At 42.7% G+C, this 18,990-nt stretch overlaps 1 protein-coding gene across 1 annotated transcript in view; it reads right to left on the bottom strand.

Moving 5' to 3' along the window:
- Window positions 1-4,274: 4,274 nt before the first annotated feature.
- Window positions 4,275-18,990, bottom strand: part of LOC124795937 (putative gustatory receptor 28b) — a gene marked incomplete at its 5' end in the record, with an annotated part of 29,034 nt that continues 14,318 nt past the window's right edge. The window contains one exon of the mRNA XM_047260018.1: window positions 4,275-5,006. Within this exon, the coding sequence (XP_047115974.1) occupies window positions 4,275-5,006 (732 nt within the window). The remainder of the gene's footprint in view (window positions 5,007-18,990) is intronic.

Here is an 18,990-nt window from a genome sequence, read left to right as displayed (position 1 = left end):
ATTTGTTCATTTGAAACCATATAAATTTATCATACACTCCAAAAGTGATTGAATTAAACCTTGTTTATGAAAATTGTGGTATACTACTATATTTAGTCCTTCCACAAGATATTACGAGTTTCTCTAAATTCAGGGTTTCTGTGTTTAAATCTTCTACCCTAATTACTTTATAGTAAAAACCTGGGTTGTTTTCCTTTCTTTATGGAGTATATTAAAATCATACAACTGTCTATCTTAACAAAACTTTTATTACTTATGTAAGTTACTCCTAGACATTCTCCTCTAAGAATTATTGTTGACTGAATATTAGCTATCTCTCCCACACCTCTCTCCCACAGGTTACTAACATAATTTTATTTACTATTTAGACCTCAAGGAGAATATAGGTTAATTTTAATAACCGGTCTCTGTGTGCACTGTCACCTTTGTCTACTTATACTTAAGGGTTTATTAAGTTATAGTAATAAACAGCACGAATACAGCCACTTCCGATATAACTTAGCTGCACTACAATGTTTTAAGATTATATGAAACAATGCAATTACTGTTTTTGTTGAAGTTAGTTACCCTTCTTTTTACCTTGTGTAGCTTTTGTTGTAATGGAAAGTAAGTGGGATAGCTTCACTCTAGAATTAATGAGTCCTTCACGTAATGTTCAGAGATTGTTAATATTTGCCACACGTTGAGATTTTCTGCAAAATGTGTGGCAAATGTTTCTGAGACTTGCTAACTGTTGACTTCCACTTTTTTTGTCTACGTCATCCACATGTTGTATATTTGTCTTAGGTACTTCCAAAGACACTGTTTTGTTACTATTCGGATTTATGCGTTATCTACAGCATGATTAGTTGATTAGCAACTTCTGTCATTAGTAGCCTTTACATGTATTACAATGGTCCTGTGAGATCTCCAGATTCGGATAATCGGTGGTTGTAATAAATCACAAAAGTCAAGTTCCAAGGTGATTCTTTGGAAATGAAATCACCAGATTTCGTTCACCATGCATGATTGTATTAAATCTCAAATTATCTCATCTTTGGGAGTACATTCACCTCTTTTACTGTATAGTGATACACGTTACTGTTGTCTACATATTCTTGACGGTGACTCCATTCGATTGACGTATGCTGACAATTGTTATAATCACTTTGTGCATAAAAGGAAATTTACTGAAGGCACAAATTGCTATCACCATCATTCATACCTACAATAGTCATCCTTTCAGTTAAAAAGGTGATTATATCGTTGTGATTTCCGTCCCTAAAGTACCCGAAGACACCAAACTGTACAAAGGATATTGTTATGCCTGTCATGACAATATTTCAGCACTCTTTACAAGGTATCCACACATGTACATTAAATTTTTCTAAACAGTTAAACCAAATAACTTCACATAAGCTGGATTCATGAATCAACCCTTCCCACTTTAATTATTGAGCTTGCCATACCTTTGAAACCAAGTTTCTATTCGATATTGATTAAACCCTTTTGTCATCTACTTCTTCCTAGCCATGCAATCCTAGCTGGCTTTACTATGGCAATACGATCTCTACCTTGGTGCAGTCTCGTTCCTCATACATTCTGTACTGTAGAGGGTGGTCCACAGGTGCGGAAACACGCTTCTAAAGCAACAGTTTGATATTGACAGTCAGGTACTGTGATATAAGATAGGAAAGGAGGGAAAAGTATGAGGCTAGGCCACCAACATTGCATCCATCTCGGCACTCACCGACGTTGATCCTATCCGTAATTTATCGATGAAATGTCTGTTACATAATGCAGTAAACAGATGCAGAATTTCAAAAGAAAACAATGCGACATTCCATTTGAGGATAGCTACACTCATCTTCTTTTTTCTCCATTCACAAACAAATGCAGTCGAAACAATATAACAAGACCTAAGGCAGAAGAAAGCATAAGCTTTCTCATCAGGACATTCATTTTATGTACGAGGGACCACAGCTCATATATCATTCAACAGTAAGGATAAGTTACAGTAGTGTTTATAAAAGCACTTGACTGCAACAAACTGTATACTGGTCAAACAGGAAGGACTGTAGCGACTAGCCTCATTGAATACGAACCTAGCTAGAATTACATAAGCCAGACTTCACCTTTGCCGAAAATGACCGAGCGAGGTGGCGCAGTGGTTAGACACTGGACTTGCATTCGGGAGGACGACGGTTCAATCCCGCGTCCGGCCATCCTGATTTAGGTTTTCCGTGATTTCCCTAAATCACTCCAGGCAAATGCCGGGATGGTTCCTCTGAAAGGGCACGGCCGACTTCCTTCCCCATCCTTCCCTAATCCGATGAGACCGATGACCACGCTGTCTGGTCTCCTTCCCCAAACCAACCAACCAACCAACCGAAAATGTGCTTAAGAAATATATAGCCAACTAAGGATGAATACTAAGTCTATTAGAAGCACCTGAGGTAAAAAGGCACCTGGCTCAGAATCCCCAGCGCGTTCTAAATGAGTAATTACAGCTGAGCATATCACCACTTATAAGCTTCACATGATGCAGTCAATAAGCCACATACCCTCACTCTGTTACAATGACACACACTGCTACACAAACTTAAAACACAATAGAATTTCATATTACTTATCTTTATTATCCTACAAACTTCAGAATTATAACAATACAAGTTATAATACTGTGTATTTTACTCATGTACTGTGATTAATAGTTCGCACTGCGTAATCTGTAATTTACAACGTGGAACATGTTCGTTGCACAGAATAAGTGAGTAGTTCTCAGTTAGACCCCAACGTAAGTCATGACTTCACAAACTACAGAATCAAAACCATTTAACATACAATACTGCAGTGTTTGTGTATCTTTATTACGTATTGTGCTTAATATTGTCCATTGCATAATTTATAATATTAAAAACTAGTTTGGTTCACAACATAAATGAAGAATGCTCAGACCTCGCAGACTGTAGCATTATAACCATATAACAGGTAATACTGTGTAGGTTATTTATTTCTCGCTTTCAGTATTGTCCTTTGCATAAAGTGTAATTTATAACGTTGAAAACCAAGTCTGCCTATAATGTATGTTTGCCTAAAAATTAGTGTCCTTTGCGGACGCTGGTCGGTTGTCTCCTGAAGGTGGTCAAATTCTCTTAAGTCGAAGACTAGTTAGAAATAAACGAAAATCAGTAGCAAAAAAACAGTTTACTAGTTTTTCAACTTTAAACTTAGAGTAAATAATTTTTTCTGAAGTTCTTTGTAACAGTTACAGATATCTTTTCGCATTAATGGCAAATAAAAGCATAATTTTCTTCATACGCCCACATCACTTTATGAGTTAATCGAAGTACCACATCAGATAAAAAAGATGAATTTTGCAGATGACTACGTTGTGCCACAAAATAAAGTTAGGTCATCTGGTACCGCTGAAAATTCTTCAAATATTGATGGTGAGGTCAGAGATTTATTATTCACGACACATACATAGGAAGCTCATTAATACTATACGCAGGGATGAGTGTAGGTAAATTTCGAGAATAGATCGGTAGAGTCTAGTAATAAATCACTGGTCACATACTATGCGTCCATTGCCATTCCACCACTTCAGTCACACTTTTAAGTGATTCCACCTTTTCGCTCTCAGTATTTCTAGTCACAAGATTTGAATGTAATAATTTTTTCATAATGCGGGCCACAGTCATAATATATTTCTTTAAAGTCAGTATCGCCATTAGACTGTTGTTTATTTGCAGTGTTACTTTTAAACTTACACTATCATGATTTCGGCTTCTAAGTGCCATTATCGAGTGTTTTACGTGTCATAGAGTGCCTAAGATGAGATACGAGAGTATGCCATCTTCGGCACTGTATAACACTTAAAACACTTGATAATGGCACTTTAAAGCCGACGTCATGATAGTGTAAGTGTAAATGTAACACTGCAAATAAACAACAGTCTAATGGCAATACTGACTTTAAAGGAAGATTTGAATACATTATTGAGAATATCACGAATTCCAAGTAAGAGGTCAACAGAAATAGACTGTCCGGTAATGATAGGAGTCTCTGATTCATGTTCTATAAAACCTGAATGTTCTGACGGCAAGAAAATTGCTGTCAGCGAATGAAGGAGTGTAGACACATGTCACTCGAAATTAGAATAATGTATGTAGAAGACAGTGCTTTATTTTATCTCCCTATTATCTTCGTTTACATACGTTACAAACGGAAACATAGTTGATAATATAGTGATAATATGCCTTTGTAATCAAACGTATTCTTTGCTATACTAACTACTTATTTGTATCAGAAAGAGAGAATTGAATGAGAATGACAAGATAGGTCGTCACAGCCGCCGCGATGCTTTTCAGCAATGGCACGTCCAGCGTGAAGAACCCAGTTGCGCTGTAGTGGATTGGACTGTGTGTCAGCTGTTCCGCAAACAACTGCAGCTCTTCCTGAACACCACTGCCAGCAGGAAACGGCAGCATCTGAAGTTTGGTGACCAAGTGCTGCGTGCGGCTGGCCTCCCGTGTAACCACCTCGCTGCTGTAGCATATGCCGACGATCCGCCAAACCATCATGCCGGTCCATAATGATATTCTAACTACGGTGTATATTCTCAAATCTCCATGCAGAGCATTGTTTAATCTCAGCAAGGTGACAGTAACTGCGTGCATGTTCACGACAATGCATACAAGACAGGTAGTTATTATAAACAGGTTTTGAACACCATAAGCACGATTTATCATTATTACAGCTTGATGGAGGAGGCAGTACACTGTACGCAGCTTTCTCAGAAACGTGCAACTATTTCGCGTCAGTAGCATTTGGGCATGATTTGACGTATTCTGCTGTGATCTAATGGAAAGTTTTTCAACGTCAGGAAGTGTTGACATTTCATGTTGGTGGACTTGCTTGGTAATCACATGAGTGTAATGCTGCGAAGTTTCCTTTACTGAAGAAGACTGTAGTGCCTCTGTAAGTCTGACATTGAGATCGTCCTCTGTAAACATGCTAAAGCACTGAAGCAAAAATGTATTCAGTTGTCCAAACCATCTTCTCAACACCATATTGAAAATAATAAACTGTAGCACTACGAAATTCACCAAGGAATGTACGAAAAAAACACGCATTAATGGCACCAAAGCTAATGAGTCTCGAAGAAGCCAAAGAAACACACTGTACGTAAGGATGCAATATATAGCTAATGGTGCTGTTGTCCATTCGTGAAGAGATTTCAAGCGCCAGTTCTCTGTGCATGCCCTCTGATATATGAATGTTCCTATCGTAGCAGTGGTTCGGCAAAAAGCGTCAACATCTCGTTGTTTCAAAGTGCAGCAGCAAAGAATGAGTATCACGCATGAACCTGTCATAAAAATAACGCTAGAGAAGAAACAGTGCATTGTAAAACGATCTGGGGACCAGATTATGTCAGTGAGTCGATGTATTGTATCATAAATAGACAAGAGGAGGAACCCCAATGCAACAGATAAACTGTAAAATTTAGCCTTCCTAGACACCACTACTCGCATATTCCCTCTATTAACGGAAATTGGAGAACAACCAAATATTTTACATAGGTACAGGACCATCCGAAATTCACCAAATAACGTATGGAGTGCGTGCATCTGTGGCGATCGTCAAACTACAGCCTACAGAATGTCAGCCGATACACGCACAAACTGAGACGAAACGCCGAAGTACTTTGAGTTTTCATGGAACATTGATTTATCGATTGCCATTATATTTACAACAAAGGCGTAGGTAATAAGTGTGCCCCTGGGAAACAGCCTTTTGTCGGTGTTTCACACTCTTACAATTCGGTAAAGCATGCGCTCAATTTCAAAAGAAGAGTGAAATAGTAGGAAGGAGGTCATATGGTTACGTGCGTTTCTCGTAATTAGAAACTATTATTATTGTACTAATTTTGGGTGGCAATTAATATATGTAATATCCAGCACAATTTGTTGCTGAACGCATACAAATAACGTACAATAAACTTATTTCCCCCTGATCGTATTCACTTTCACTTCACGATTAGTTTCATTCGATTGGTATGCATAACTAAACAACCAAAATAATGTGAAGTTATTGCTATGTTACAATATCAACACGTATAAATTATAAACTTAACAATAATTTTCCGGGAACAGACACTCGATATTTGCTGGCTGCTTTGTCATCCTGTGCATGCAGCTTGAAGCAGATGCGATATGGAGGGGCGTGGGGAGAACACACTGCTATCCCAGCCGTTGCGAAGCTTCCAGAGCCTGGAGCCGCTAGTCATCGTTCAACTGGCTCCTTAGTTGGCCTCACCAGGATGGGTGCTCGCCATTGAAGCCCTCCCGTGAAGCAAAAATTCCCACCAGTACCGGTAACTGAACACTGGTGCTTCACACGAGTTGTGCGCTGACCACATTTTTGGCTTCTTTGGCTATCTTCCAATCAGTAGTTCGTTTTTTCAGCCGGAAGGTCGAAATTTATTTCACCTATACCAAACGAAAGTGTGTTACAAAATAGTCTGAAAGAAAAATGGGTGAAGGGCATCACCGCATTACTGCCACCTCTCCGAACGGAACCATCTCATTCACCATCTCCACAGCACTGATAAGTCCGCGTCTTTTCGCTGTTCAACCTTTTCTGGTGTCTGATCGCAGTTTATCCCCAGTGGCAAGCGAAACTTTAGAAGTTCGTCTTCTCAGACTGTTTTGTCTCCTCCAGTTTATTTCGATCGATTTATGCTGCCATTCTCCTTGCTACCCTTTCCTCAATCGTCTTCTGTAACTTTACGTTCTGCAGTTCACTTTGGGAATCCACAATTGCTTCGTGAGGAGGTTTGTGTGTGCAATTCTGTAATGCAGGGTTCGTTGAAGTCGATAATTCTGTGTTTCCAGGTATGTCCAAAAGTCCCCTACGTATGCACCGTTTTGGAAAGAACGTAATACATTGCCTGTTCTTTCACTCAACTGATGACGTTCCTCTTCGCATTAGGGTAAAGGTCATCTTCCAAGAATAACAGACTACTGAAGTTGATGGTGTTCGGCGACGTGCGTTCGAGAAATGCTAAGAGGTTTCTAACTGCTTTTCACATGTCAAGTGTTCTTAGGAACACAAACTGGTGTTCACCAGAATCACTCACGCGACAGACTGAACAGAGGAGAGAGTTCGCCAAGTGCGTCTCGTGCAGTCGGGAATTCATGAAGTGTTTCATATTGACCACGTAATACCACAAGGCCCTCGCCCTTATCGGCTAATGTGGGCGATGGGCACTTTTCCATAAGATATTTCTTACGGTATTTACCTTCTACATAGTTTGTGGCGCGAGCCGAGATTAGGTGTTTGTACACTGCTCGGACTATGGTTAGTTGCGTCTCGGGTATCGCCATACTGAAGTAATTGTATTCAAATATTTGATGTGCTGGAGGCCATTTGGTGTGTGGTGAACGTACACCGGCGCTTCAGGTTTGGGCAGGCAATATTTAGTTCAATAAAAAGGCGGTGATACTATTCGGCGAATGCTTCCACATTTTGTGTGTGTATAAGTAGGTGCGGTTTAGTACGCAAGTTACAGTTGGAAGCGTTAACTGGGATATGTGGCCACGGGTGACAACGTGGCCGAAGAATGATAGTAATTTCTTTACTATCGTGGAGGCAGTGGGAAAACTCGAGCCATGTAGTTTACTTTAAGTATATGATAAACGTTCACCAGGGCCACCCGTTGTGGCCTGGTCCAGGTATCGGAGGGCATCTTAATGCTTGCTAACAAGGGAACCTCCCCATCGCACACCCCTCAGATTTAGTTATAAGTTGGCACAGTGGATAGACCTTGAAAACCTGAACACAGATCAATCGAGAAAACAGGAAGAAGTTGTGTGGAACTATGAAAAAATAAGTAAAATATACAAACTGAGTAGTCCATGCGCAAGATAGGCAACATCAAGGGTAGTAAGGGGTCAGCAACGCCGTGGTCCCGTGGTTAGCGTGAGTAGCTGTGGAACAAGAGATCCTTGGTTCAAATCATCCCTTGAGTGAAAAATTTAATTTTTTATATAATCAACTTCGCCCTCCAAAATTCCAGGACATGTTCAGATTTGCTTGGACATATGCAGGATTTGACGGTCTACACACAGAAAAATTTGAGAACGTTAAAAACATATGTTTTGACAGAGCACAGGGAAAACTGTGCGACTGTGAAACTGTTGCTTTCATTTGTTTTTGCACAGTTCAATCATCGCTCTAACCTTGAGGTACATTGAGGAAACTTTCTTTCACAAGCTGCCCTCGCTGTGTCAGATATTTCATAACGTGCTGGTTCGTCCGAATACCAGACGTGTAACTTGCAGCAGTATCGCCCCCCCCCCCCCCCCCCCATTGGACGTTCCGTGTGTTTCGAGACTGAGTGAGCAAGTACATGCCGCGTGGTCAGGAGAAAAACTGTCGGCCGTATCTCTGTCGCTTTGCGTAAATGCCGTCAAGTCAGCTAGATGAGTAGTTAGTGACATGCGTGAATGCTAGCTGACAGCCATTTGCGTACTCCCGAGTACCAATCAAACGCAGGTACCATTTTATAGTTGCTAAAAAATTGTTAAAATGCGAAGTCTGGTCTTACGGCGACAGGATGTATATGTATTCTCCCCAGAAGATAATTTGGTCGTAATTGCTGGCGAATAAAGGGGCCTTTTCTGATTTGAAAAATTCCTCCTGTTTACGTCTGTTACCAGAGTCTGAAGATGCGTAATGTTGATGGATCGTGTGTCCTGTACAGTGAGGAAAATACTTCGTGCTACTGCCAGGTACTCCACGACTTTCGCCACTATTGCTTACTTTGTAAGTATTGCTGTCCTAGGGTTTCATACGGCTTGTGGATGAGGAGGCCTCCGTTCGTCACCTATAGCAACAGGACAACGTCTAACCTGATGGCGTAGAGCACGTCACACAGCTGCTTGTTGACCATCTCTATTTGTGTGCTTGTGCTGGAGTCATCCTTTGAGGGGAGGAGGTGTGTTCCTTCTTTTACCTGTGGCCGCTGATAAATTTTTCTTACACGGACGGGGCTAACGCCCCGACCATGTGATACTCGACTCCACGAACTTCCCCTCTCCTAATACCTACCGTCGATCCTTCATTCATGTTTCCACCGGACAGACCACATTCAACATCATTTTCCCAGTTGCTTGAGCTAGCTCGACGCCGTCCCGCCACTGCTTCGCTGCGTGGGTAGCCCGCTCAGTTTCGTTTCCTGTCTATTGGGTGAGTGTGTTTCTTTTCTCACCTGACTCAGGGATGGCCACCGAATAAGGCATTTGGTGTATTTCGTCATGGTGACTGTCCACAGTTCCTCCTAGGCTGCAGGCATCCCTCTGCGCTCTTTTACGAATTTCCCTCGACTTTTGGTCGATGTTTGGTGGCGCCATCCGTTGTTTTTTTTTTTAGTATTCTCGTGCTGAGTGCTGTGGCGTGCCCGCGTCGTTATCTAATGGTGGGCTCGCCTCGGGCGGCATGGGGTTGTCCACTTAATATCACCCGACATGGTTCAACTGTGACCTCTGATTTGTTCTGTTTCATAGTGCGTATTGATACGCTGATTCAGGCAGTGATTCTCTAGTCCCTGTTGAACTGTATCTTCTGGGGTGGTCATGAATTTGAAGTTTGTAAATGCCATGTATTGATAATTATTGTATGAATAGCTGGCGATGTATGCCAAAGAGTAAACAAATGCATTGTGTTGCAATGTATGCCTTGATGAATATTCCATGGACATACGAGATTCTGTGCCTGAACTTTCTATTCTGGTTGACTTCTATTCTTGGACGAGAAGACGAAAGAACGAATACCTGAGGATCATCTTTCTGTAACAATCTATGTTAGTTGTAAACGAATCTAAAATATACACTCCTGGAAATTGAAATAAGAACACCGTGAATTCATTGTCCCAGGAAGGGGAAACTTTATTGACACATTCCTGGGGTCAGATACATCACATGATCACACTGACAGAACCACAGGCACATAGACACAGAGCATGCACAATGTCGGCACTAGTACAGTGTATATCCACCTTTCGCAGCAATGCAGGCTGCTATTCTCCCATGGAGACGATCGTAGAGATGCTGGATGTAGTCCTGTGGAACGGCTTGCCATGCCATTTCCACCTGGCGCCTCAGTTGGACCAGCGTTCGTGCTGGACGTGCAGACTGCGTGAGACGACGCTTCATCCAGTCCCAAACATGCTCAATGGGGGACAGATCCGGAGATCTTGCTGGCCAGGGTAGTTGACTTACACCTTCTAGAGCACGTTGGGTGGCACGGGATACATGCGGACGTGCATTGTCCTGTTGGAACAGCAAGTTCCCTTGCCGGTCTAGGAATGGTAGAACGATGGGTTCGATGACGGTTTGGATGTACCGTGCACTATTCAGTGTCCCCTCGACGATCACCAGTGGTGTACGGCCAGTGTAGGAGATCGCTCCCCACACCATGATGCCGGGTGTTGGCCCTGTGTGCCTCGGTCGTATGCAGTCCTGATTGTGGCGCTCACCTGCACGGCGCCAAACACGCATAAGACCATCATTGGCACCAAGGCAGAAGCGACTCTCATCGCTGAAGACGACACGTCTCCATTCGTCCCTCCATTCACGCCTGTCGCGACACCACTGGAGGCGGGCTGCACTATGTTGGGGCGTGAGCGGAAGACGGCCTAACGGTGTGCGGGACCGTAGCCCAGCTTCATGGAGACGGTTGCGAATGGTCCTCGCCGATACCCCAGGAGCAACAGTGTCCCTAATTTGCTGGGAAGTGGCGGTGCGGTCCCCTACGGCACTGCGTAGGATCCTACGGTCTTGGCGTGTATCCGTGCGTCGCTGCGGTCCGGTCCCAGGTCGACGGGCACGTGCACCTTCCGCCGACCACTGGCGACAACATCGATGTACTGTGGAGACCTCACGCCCCACGTGTTGAGCAATTCGGCGGTACGTCCACCCGGCCTCCCGCATGCCCACTATACGCCCTCGCTCAAAGTCCGTCAACTGCACATACAGTTCACGTCCACGCTGTCGTGGCATGCTACCAGTGTTAAAGACTGCGGTGGAGCTCGGTATTCCACGGCAAACTGGCTGTCACTGACGGCGGCGGTGCACAAATGCTGCGCAGCTAGCGCCATTCGACGGCCAACACCGCGGTTCCTGGTGTGTCCGCTGTGCCGTGCGTGTGATCATTGCTTGTACAGCCCTCTCGCAGTGTCCGGAGCAAGTATGGTGGGTCTGACATACCGGTGTCAATGTGTTCTTTTTTCCATTTCCAGGAGTGTAGTTGTTCCTGACTTCAGACTTTTGTATGGTACATGATTATTTGTAAACATAAACCTTGCTTGTCCTGAGGAGACGCGGCCTTAACGGAACATTGACCATTGTTAGGCGCCATACTAGAAAATACATCTACGTCTACATCCATACTCCGCAAGCCACCTGACGGTGTGTGACGGAGAGTACCTTGAGTACCTCTATCGGTTCTCCCTTCTATTCCAGTCTCGTATTGTTCGTGGAAAGAAGGATTGTCGGTATGCTTCTGTGTGGGCTCTAATCTCTCTGATTTTATCTTCATGGTCTCTCCGCGAGATATACGTAGGAGGGAGCAATATACTGCTTGACTCTTCGGTGAATGTATGTTCTCGAAACTTCAACAAAAGCCCGTACCGAGCTACTGAGCGTCTCTCCTGCAGAGTCTTCCACTGGAGTTTATCTATCATCTCCGTAACGCTTTCGCGATTACTAAATGATCCTGTAACGAAGCCCGCTGCTCCCCGTTGGATCTTCTCTATCTCTTCTATCAACCCTATCTGGTACAGATCCCACACTGCTGAGCAGCATTCAAGCAGTGGGCGAACAAGCGTACTTTAACCTACTTCCTTTGTTTTCGGATTCCATTTCCTTAGGATTCTTCCAATGAATCTCAGTCTGGCATCTGCTTTACCGACGATCAACTTTATATGATCATTCCATTTTAAATCACTCCTAATGCATACTCCCAAATAATTTATGGAATTAACTGCTTTCAGTTGCTGACCTCCTATTTTGTAGCTAAATGATAAGGGATCTATCTTCCTATGTATTCGCAGCACATTACACTTGTCTACATTGAGATTCAATTGCCATTCCCTGCACCATGCGTCAATTCGCTGCAGATACTCCTGCATTTCAGTACAATTTTCCATTTTTACAACCTCTCGATACACCACAGCATCATCTGCAAAAAGCCTCAGTGAACTTCCGATGTCATCCACAAGGTCATTTATGTGTATTGTGAATAGCAACGGTCATATGACACTCCCCTGCGGCACACCTGAAATCACTCTTACTTCGGAAGACTTCTCTCCATTGAGAATGACATGCTGCGTTCTGTTATCTAGGAACTCTTCAACCCAATCACACAATTGGTCCGATAGTCCATATGCTCTTACTTTGTTCATTAAACGACTGTGCGGAGCTGTATCAAACACCTTGCGGAAGTCAAGAAACACGGCATCTACCTGTGAAACCGTGTCTATAGCCATCTGAGTCTCGTGGACGAATAGCGCGAGCTGGGTCTCATACGACCGTCTTTTACGAAACCCATGCTGATTCCTACAGAGTAGATTTCTAGTCTCCAGAAAAGTCATTATACTCGAACATAATACGTGTTCCAAAATTCTACAACTGATAGACATTAGAGATATAGGTCTATAGTTCTGCACAACTGTTCGACATACCTTCTTGAAAACGGGGATGACCTGTGCCCTTTTCCAATCCTTTGGAACGCTACGCTCTTCTAGAGACCTACGGTACACCGCGTACTCTGTGTAAAATCGAACTGGTATCCCATAAGGTCCAGCGGCTTTTCCTCTTTTGAGCAATTTTAATTGTTTCTCTATCCCTCTCTCGTCTGTTTCGATATCTACCATTTTGTCATCTGTGCGACAACCTAGAGAAGGAACTACAGTGCAGTCTTCCTCTGTGAAACAGCTTTGGAAAAAGACATTTAGTATTTCGGCCTTTAGTCTGTCATCCTCTGTTTCAGTACCATTTTGGTCACAGTGTGTCTGGACCCTTTTGGTTTGATCCACCTACCGCTTTGACATAAGACCAAAATTTCTTAGGATTTTCTTCCAAGTCAGTACATGGAACTTTACTTTCGAATTCATTGAACGCCTCTCGCATAGCCCTCCTCACACTACATTCCGCTTCGCGTAATTTTTGTTTGTCTGCAAGGCTTTGGCTATGTTTATGTTTGCTGTGAAGTTCCCTTTGCTTCCGCAGCAGTTTTCTAACTCGGTTGTTGTACCACGGTGGCTGTTTTCCATCTCTTACGATCTTGCTTGGCACATACTCATCTAACGCATATTGTACGATGGTTTTGAACTTTGTCCACTGATCCTCAACACTATCTGTACTTGAGACAAAACTTTTGTGTTTCGCCATCAGGTACTCTGTAATCTGCTTTTTGTCACTTTTGCTAAACAGAAAAATCTTCCTACCTTTTTTAATATTTCTATTTACGGCTGAAATCATCGATGCAGTAACCGCTTTATGATCGCTGATTCCCTGTTCTGCCTTAACTGTTTCAAATAGTTCGGGTCTGTTTGTCACCAGAAGGTCTAATATTACTAAATAATTAGTAATCTTCTTCGAGACGTGCCGCCAGTTACGATACTAAACTTTCTTTCAGATTCCACGGGCTACGTGGCGGCTACGAGTAATTCAATATATTTCACTTTCAGATTTTCTCAAGGTTGCGAGGTAACATCCCAGGCAGATAGGACTGGTCACAGGATTCTAGTTCTGGTATAAGATTTCATCTGCAAAAGGTTATGGTTGTTATCTTATATTGGTATTCGAGACGAAACCACGATCTGTAGTTACGCGTTTTATTATTTCACATTGAACTGACCTACGAAATATTATCTAGTGCTATGATCACATGAGTTTCAACTATACTTTTGGTATATATTGAGGAATATCTGTGATAATTCAAGAAAGAGGCGATTAATTATTTATAATCCCGTAACCACCCTGAGTACAGAGCTAGTCTGCTGACTGCTGACCAGCGTCGGGCTAATAGTAATGTTGCGTTATTAATCATTGAGAGAAAGAGTGCATAATTATCTAACAGAACTGCAATCATAGTATTATTAGAGTTATTTCTCTTTTGTTTTTATATCACTTTATTGAAAGCTATCAAAGCGTATTCAGAGTATCAACTCAAAGTGCTTATAGAGTTAACTCTCATTCACATTACAAAACTAATTTCAAAGACAGTACATAATTAATTGATAATTCGTACATCTAACCTCTCTGGCAAAGAATGAATTAATACTATTAATATTCAAATATTAATTATTACTATATCATTTTTATTACTTTCATTAATTACAAAATTACGTTATACTGTCTGGTTCAAAAAATGGTTCAAATGGCTCTGAGCACCATGGAACTCAACTTCTGAGGTCATCAGTCCCCTAGAACGTAGAACTACTTAAACCTAACTAACCTAAGGTCTCGCGGTTCCAGACTGTAGCGCCTGGAACCGCACGGCCACTCCGGCTGGCCAGTGTCTGGTCCATACACATTGGTATCAAGTATCCCCAGCAGGCGTCACTCATAGATCCTCCTCCACGGCTTGTAGTGTTTCTATTCCCTTCTCCATGGTTGTTGTAACGTAAGTCTCTAGTAATGTCAACATTTGCGTGGCGTCAACTGCTTCTCCCACTGGTAACTGGGCCGCCCTCCTCTGCACACATTGAGACCGTACATGTCCTTCGTTGTCATAGGCTGAACACGTTTAGGACAGCTCTGCGTACATTACGACAGCCCTACATCCGTAGAATTGATATATGAGGATACATGGCGCTGGAGGTCAATCTTGACATGTCTAACGCCGTATGGAAAAGGGATGGTGTGCTGTGCACGCATGCTTTCTGGCAAGGTACAGGCGACTGAATTCGTCAATCTGAGAAGGCCGTGAGAAACGCGGATATTAGAGCTCGTGCAGTGTGAAGAGATGGGAATTAGGTTTACGTCTGGAGACAGCGTGGAGGTCGGTTGTAGTGTGTTGGACAGGGCGCGGCCCTGTTGACATCAGCCGAAAAAAAAACGTAAGGAGGCGGCAGACACTGGAATAAGCGATTGTAATGCCGTGGCAGTTACGCTGGACACAAGTCTGAAATTGCACAGACGGCGGCTGAGCGTTAATTTGCCGATTACATTACAGACTAGACGTTATGATTTCCTTCTGAACGTCTGGTCATTGCGTACATTTTGATATATCTATCGTCGAGGCACTTAGTTATATTCGTTTGGCTGTGAGTTAGAGTGAACGCATTTAGGCCGGTAGCTATTACACTTGTGAAATTACGACAAGCATGGTGAACTTTTATACTGTGTGATCCAAATCAAAACGTCGACAGGTCGCGCGGGTTGTAATCGTGTCTGATGAAAGTTAGCATTTATATTCGGTAATTATTGTGATACATACGATTTCTGTTAACTGGAGAGAGTAAGTAACGCTTAAAATTTTTTGTTGTCTTCTTGTGATGTTACTTCGAAACCGTGTGGGCTGATTTCTGTGAGTGGCAGTTCACACATAATTCTTTTCACCGTGTGCATTCGGATTTGTATATTGTACTACTGAAATTTAATGTTCTGTCTATTTCTGTTATAAGCCGAGTGTGTGCCGGTTATGTTTTCTACACTACATTGCATAATGGCGCATGGGTCGCGTTACTGAATCCGGCTACTTATATTACGTACGTTAGTTAAAGGTTTTCATAAGGATCATAATCAAACATAAAGAGTTGTGAAGTCACTGTAATTGAAAGAAAGCCTTCTGTGTTAGACAACCTGGTGTTAAATTGTTCTTTTAGTATTACGAATGTGTACCACTGTATTTGGGATATTTCAATAATTGCTGTATTGTATGTTTCTTTTATGGTCAAGTGGTTTTAAATGCACTAAGGTGGAACACTGTCTTGGGGTTGATGTTTGATTACCTAAGTGGCTTGGTTCCGAGAGAGAGTAAAAATTAGTTCTACGGCGTGGTAGCCCGTATGAGAAAAGGTATATTTGTTGGTCCATTGTTTTCATCTGTGTATCAGCAAACTGCTTTGCTGTGTTCTGGGCGCTAGATTAACTAAGGACGTGTCTGTGTCAAATAATAAACTGAGCCAGTAACTATCCACTTAGAACTGAGTGGGTTGCTTCCTTTTGGGTACTAAATTATTACTTGATATTGTATCATGGTACGATCACTGTAAAGTTTAAGTGATTTCAGGTTCTTTGAATAATTGTCTTGGCTAAGTTACCTGAGAAACTGACAGGTAGAAGCTCCTGTTGTGAGCTGTTATGTACAAAGTAGATCTTTCTGCCAAAATTTACTTGTATAGAGAGTCTCCATATTGTTCATTAAGACAGTTTGATTTTGTCGTTTTTTCAGCTAGCAGCCGTCTAGTGCGTGCTTGTGAATCCTTTCAAATTTTCTAAGAGATTCACTTAATGATTGTTTCATTTATTTGACAAATAATTTCAGCCTAATTGAATTTAACTGAATGCCTTTCTTGGTGTAAAATTTAAAACAGCGACTACTGTTGATCTATGATGTTTGAGTAATCTTTGGTAGGTGACCTTTGAGTTGTAAGTACAGTTAAACATTGTTAAGCTTTGATTGGATTGGGGACGTGTGTTGTGCAAAACTGTTGTATCACGGGCCTCTGTAATTTGTCGAGATATCGAGTTTGTTTAATAAATTCGTATTGTGTACTAGACTGTGTCGTCTGGGCACCAGCACCAGCACATTACCACTCCCTACCTTCTGAACGGTAGCAGGTCATGGTTGAAAAGACAGCCAGGATTCTGATCCCGTGTGTAGCCTATGGTGCCTTATTTTAGGTTTGAGTACGGTGTCCGTTTGTGCTATTTTTGACTGTGACTCGAAGTAAGGACCATGGGCCGTCGAGGAACGTTAGGAATATCTTGCCTTAGCCAAGAACTGCTACTATGTGAGCTCGCTGTGGGGGGTATCGAAGCTGACGTTAGCCTTCCCGAGTTATCCCATCAGTTGAGGGAGACCTTAGACCAAGACCTCGTCCTGATCCTGGCCACTATGGTAGAGGTAAGCGTCACCTCTTTCCATTGTTCTGAACTTCTTTCTGGAGTTGAGTTGTTGGGTGGCAGTGTCCCAACTAGCGCTCAGGTGTTCTCAATTAAGCCCCTCATCTTGACCAACTCGGGAAGCGAATGGAGGACGTTAGGGTTGTGAATTAGGGTTCTAAACTAGAAGACATGATTGAGGGCTTTGGAGCAGTGTAGTTAACCTTCAGCTCGAGTGTAGTTTGTTGTGCTGGCAAGAGATCTCGGGGCGGAAAGGTGAGCCATCATGATGTCCGGTTAATGGTTCACCTGTCCAAGCTAAACAACTTTTTGGAACCTCTTCAATAACTTATCCAACCCGTTATGGCTCCTTGCAAAGACGATTGACCGTCTTTCTCTAAACACCACTGATCGAGGTATTAACTTGCTGTGGTTGACAGTCCTTTTAGAATATTAGGTTAGAGCTCTAACCGTTACAAATTCAGCTATTTTTCAAGTTATTTTCCCAGTCACCCATGGCAGACTCATTAGATAGTGACACTAGTACTTAACAGGGGCAAGAAATTAGCGGAGTTTAGAAGTAAGTTACTATGGTTATGTTTATCGCTCAGATGGCTAATGAGTGTTTTTACTAGGTGCAACAGGGTAACGAGTCCGATGCACAGAAATTGTTGGAACCACGATGATCGCATTAGGAATTAGGGTTTCTGAGGGAGAAGCTGTAGTAAATGTCTCTATGTCCATCTTTTCACAGATGGCAGAGGGACCTCGGCTGTTAAGCACAGAATGTCAAATCAAACACCTTTCAGCAATCTGAATTGCCAAATTGTGTTTCTACTGGGCTTCCAATTTTGGAGATATATTAGCCCATCTTCAGGTCCCTGACTGACATGTTCAAATGGCTCTAAGCCCTATGGGACTTAACATCTGAGATCATCAGTCCCCTAGACTTAGAACTGCTTAAACCTAACTAAACTTAGGACATCACACACATCCATGCCCGAGGCAGGATTCGAACCTGCGACCATAGCAGCAGCGCGGTTCCGGACTGAAGGGCCTAGAACCGCTCGCCACACCGGCCGGCCGACTGACATGTAGAATGATTCCCATCTTTGGTACAGTCAACGTATTTGCCAGCATTCAATGACTGCTATCCGTAGATTTCTGAGACAGCATTCACTTCAAACAACCTACGGGTACGAGTCTTTGAATGCTGGCTGGTATTTTGACTGAATCAGAAGCGGGAACCTTCTTACACGTCGGTGTAAATGGCCGAAACTGGTAGCCTAATAAAATAACAACTTGGAAATTTAAAGAGCTGAAAGATGTTTGATTTGACAAGGAGTAGACAATATTTCGGAGTGCATGCGCCCAGAGGATCGCTCCCGTTTGGTTCGGTACTTAACCGCAGACTATTTGGGAACCGATCACCAGTATGCGTTTTTTTTTATGAAAAGAGGAATGTGACATGCCAAGATGGGACGCCGAGGGCGGAGAAACTCGTGACATCATGTCCAGCTCCCTTACTTGTAACAAATATTCGAATTAATTGCTATCGATGTCACCAGGAGGGAAACTTGGTGAGCACTTGTCCAATAGTGAGGGAGGAAAGAGTGCAGGAGAGCTGCCGATAGGCTGGCATACGACAAAAGACTGGGAGAGAGCTGACAACCGGCTGGTGAAGGCTATTGTAGGAGCCTGCACGGATTACTCAGGACGAGTACGAAGACCAAGGCCATCTTCCCAGTTAACGTACCTTTTGTGTTACTTACCATTAATTATGAAACTGTACGCATGATCCTTGAGTCTGGAACAACATTTCATTGACTGATTGGAATTAGTTAAACTGTATGTCACATTCTCTGAAAATTCCAGGCTCACACAACCTGAC

Source organism: Schistocerca piceifrons, chromosome 4 (assembly GCF_021461385.2).
Source record: "Schistocerca piceifrons isolate TAMUIC-IGC-003096 chromosome 4, iqSchPice1.1, whole genome shotgun sequence".
NCBI classification, from domain to species: domain Eukaryota; kingdom Metazoa; phylum Arthropoda; class Insecta; order Orthoptera; family Acrididae; genus Schistocerca; species Schistocerca piceifrons.
The sequence above is the reverse complement of the archived record's forward strand: the minus strand, read 5'-3'. Positions and strand labels throughout refer to the sequence as shown.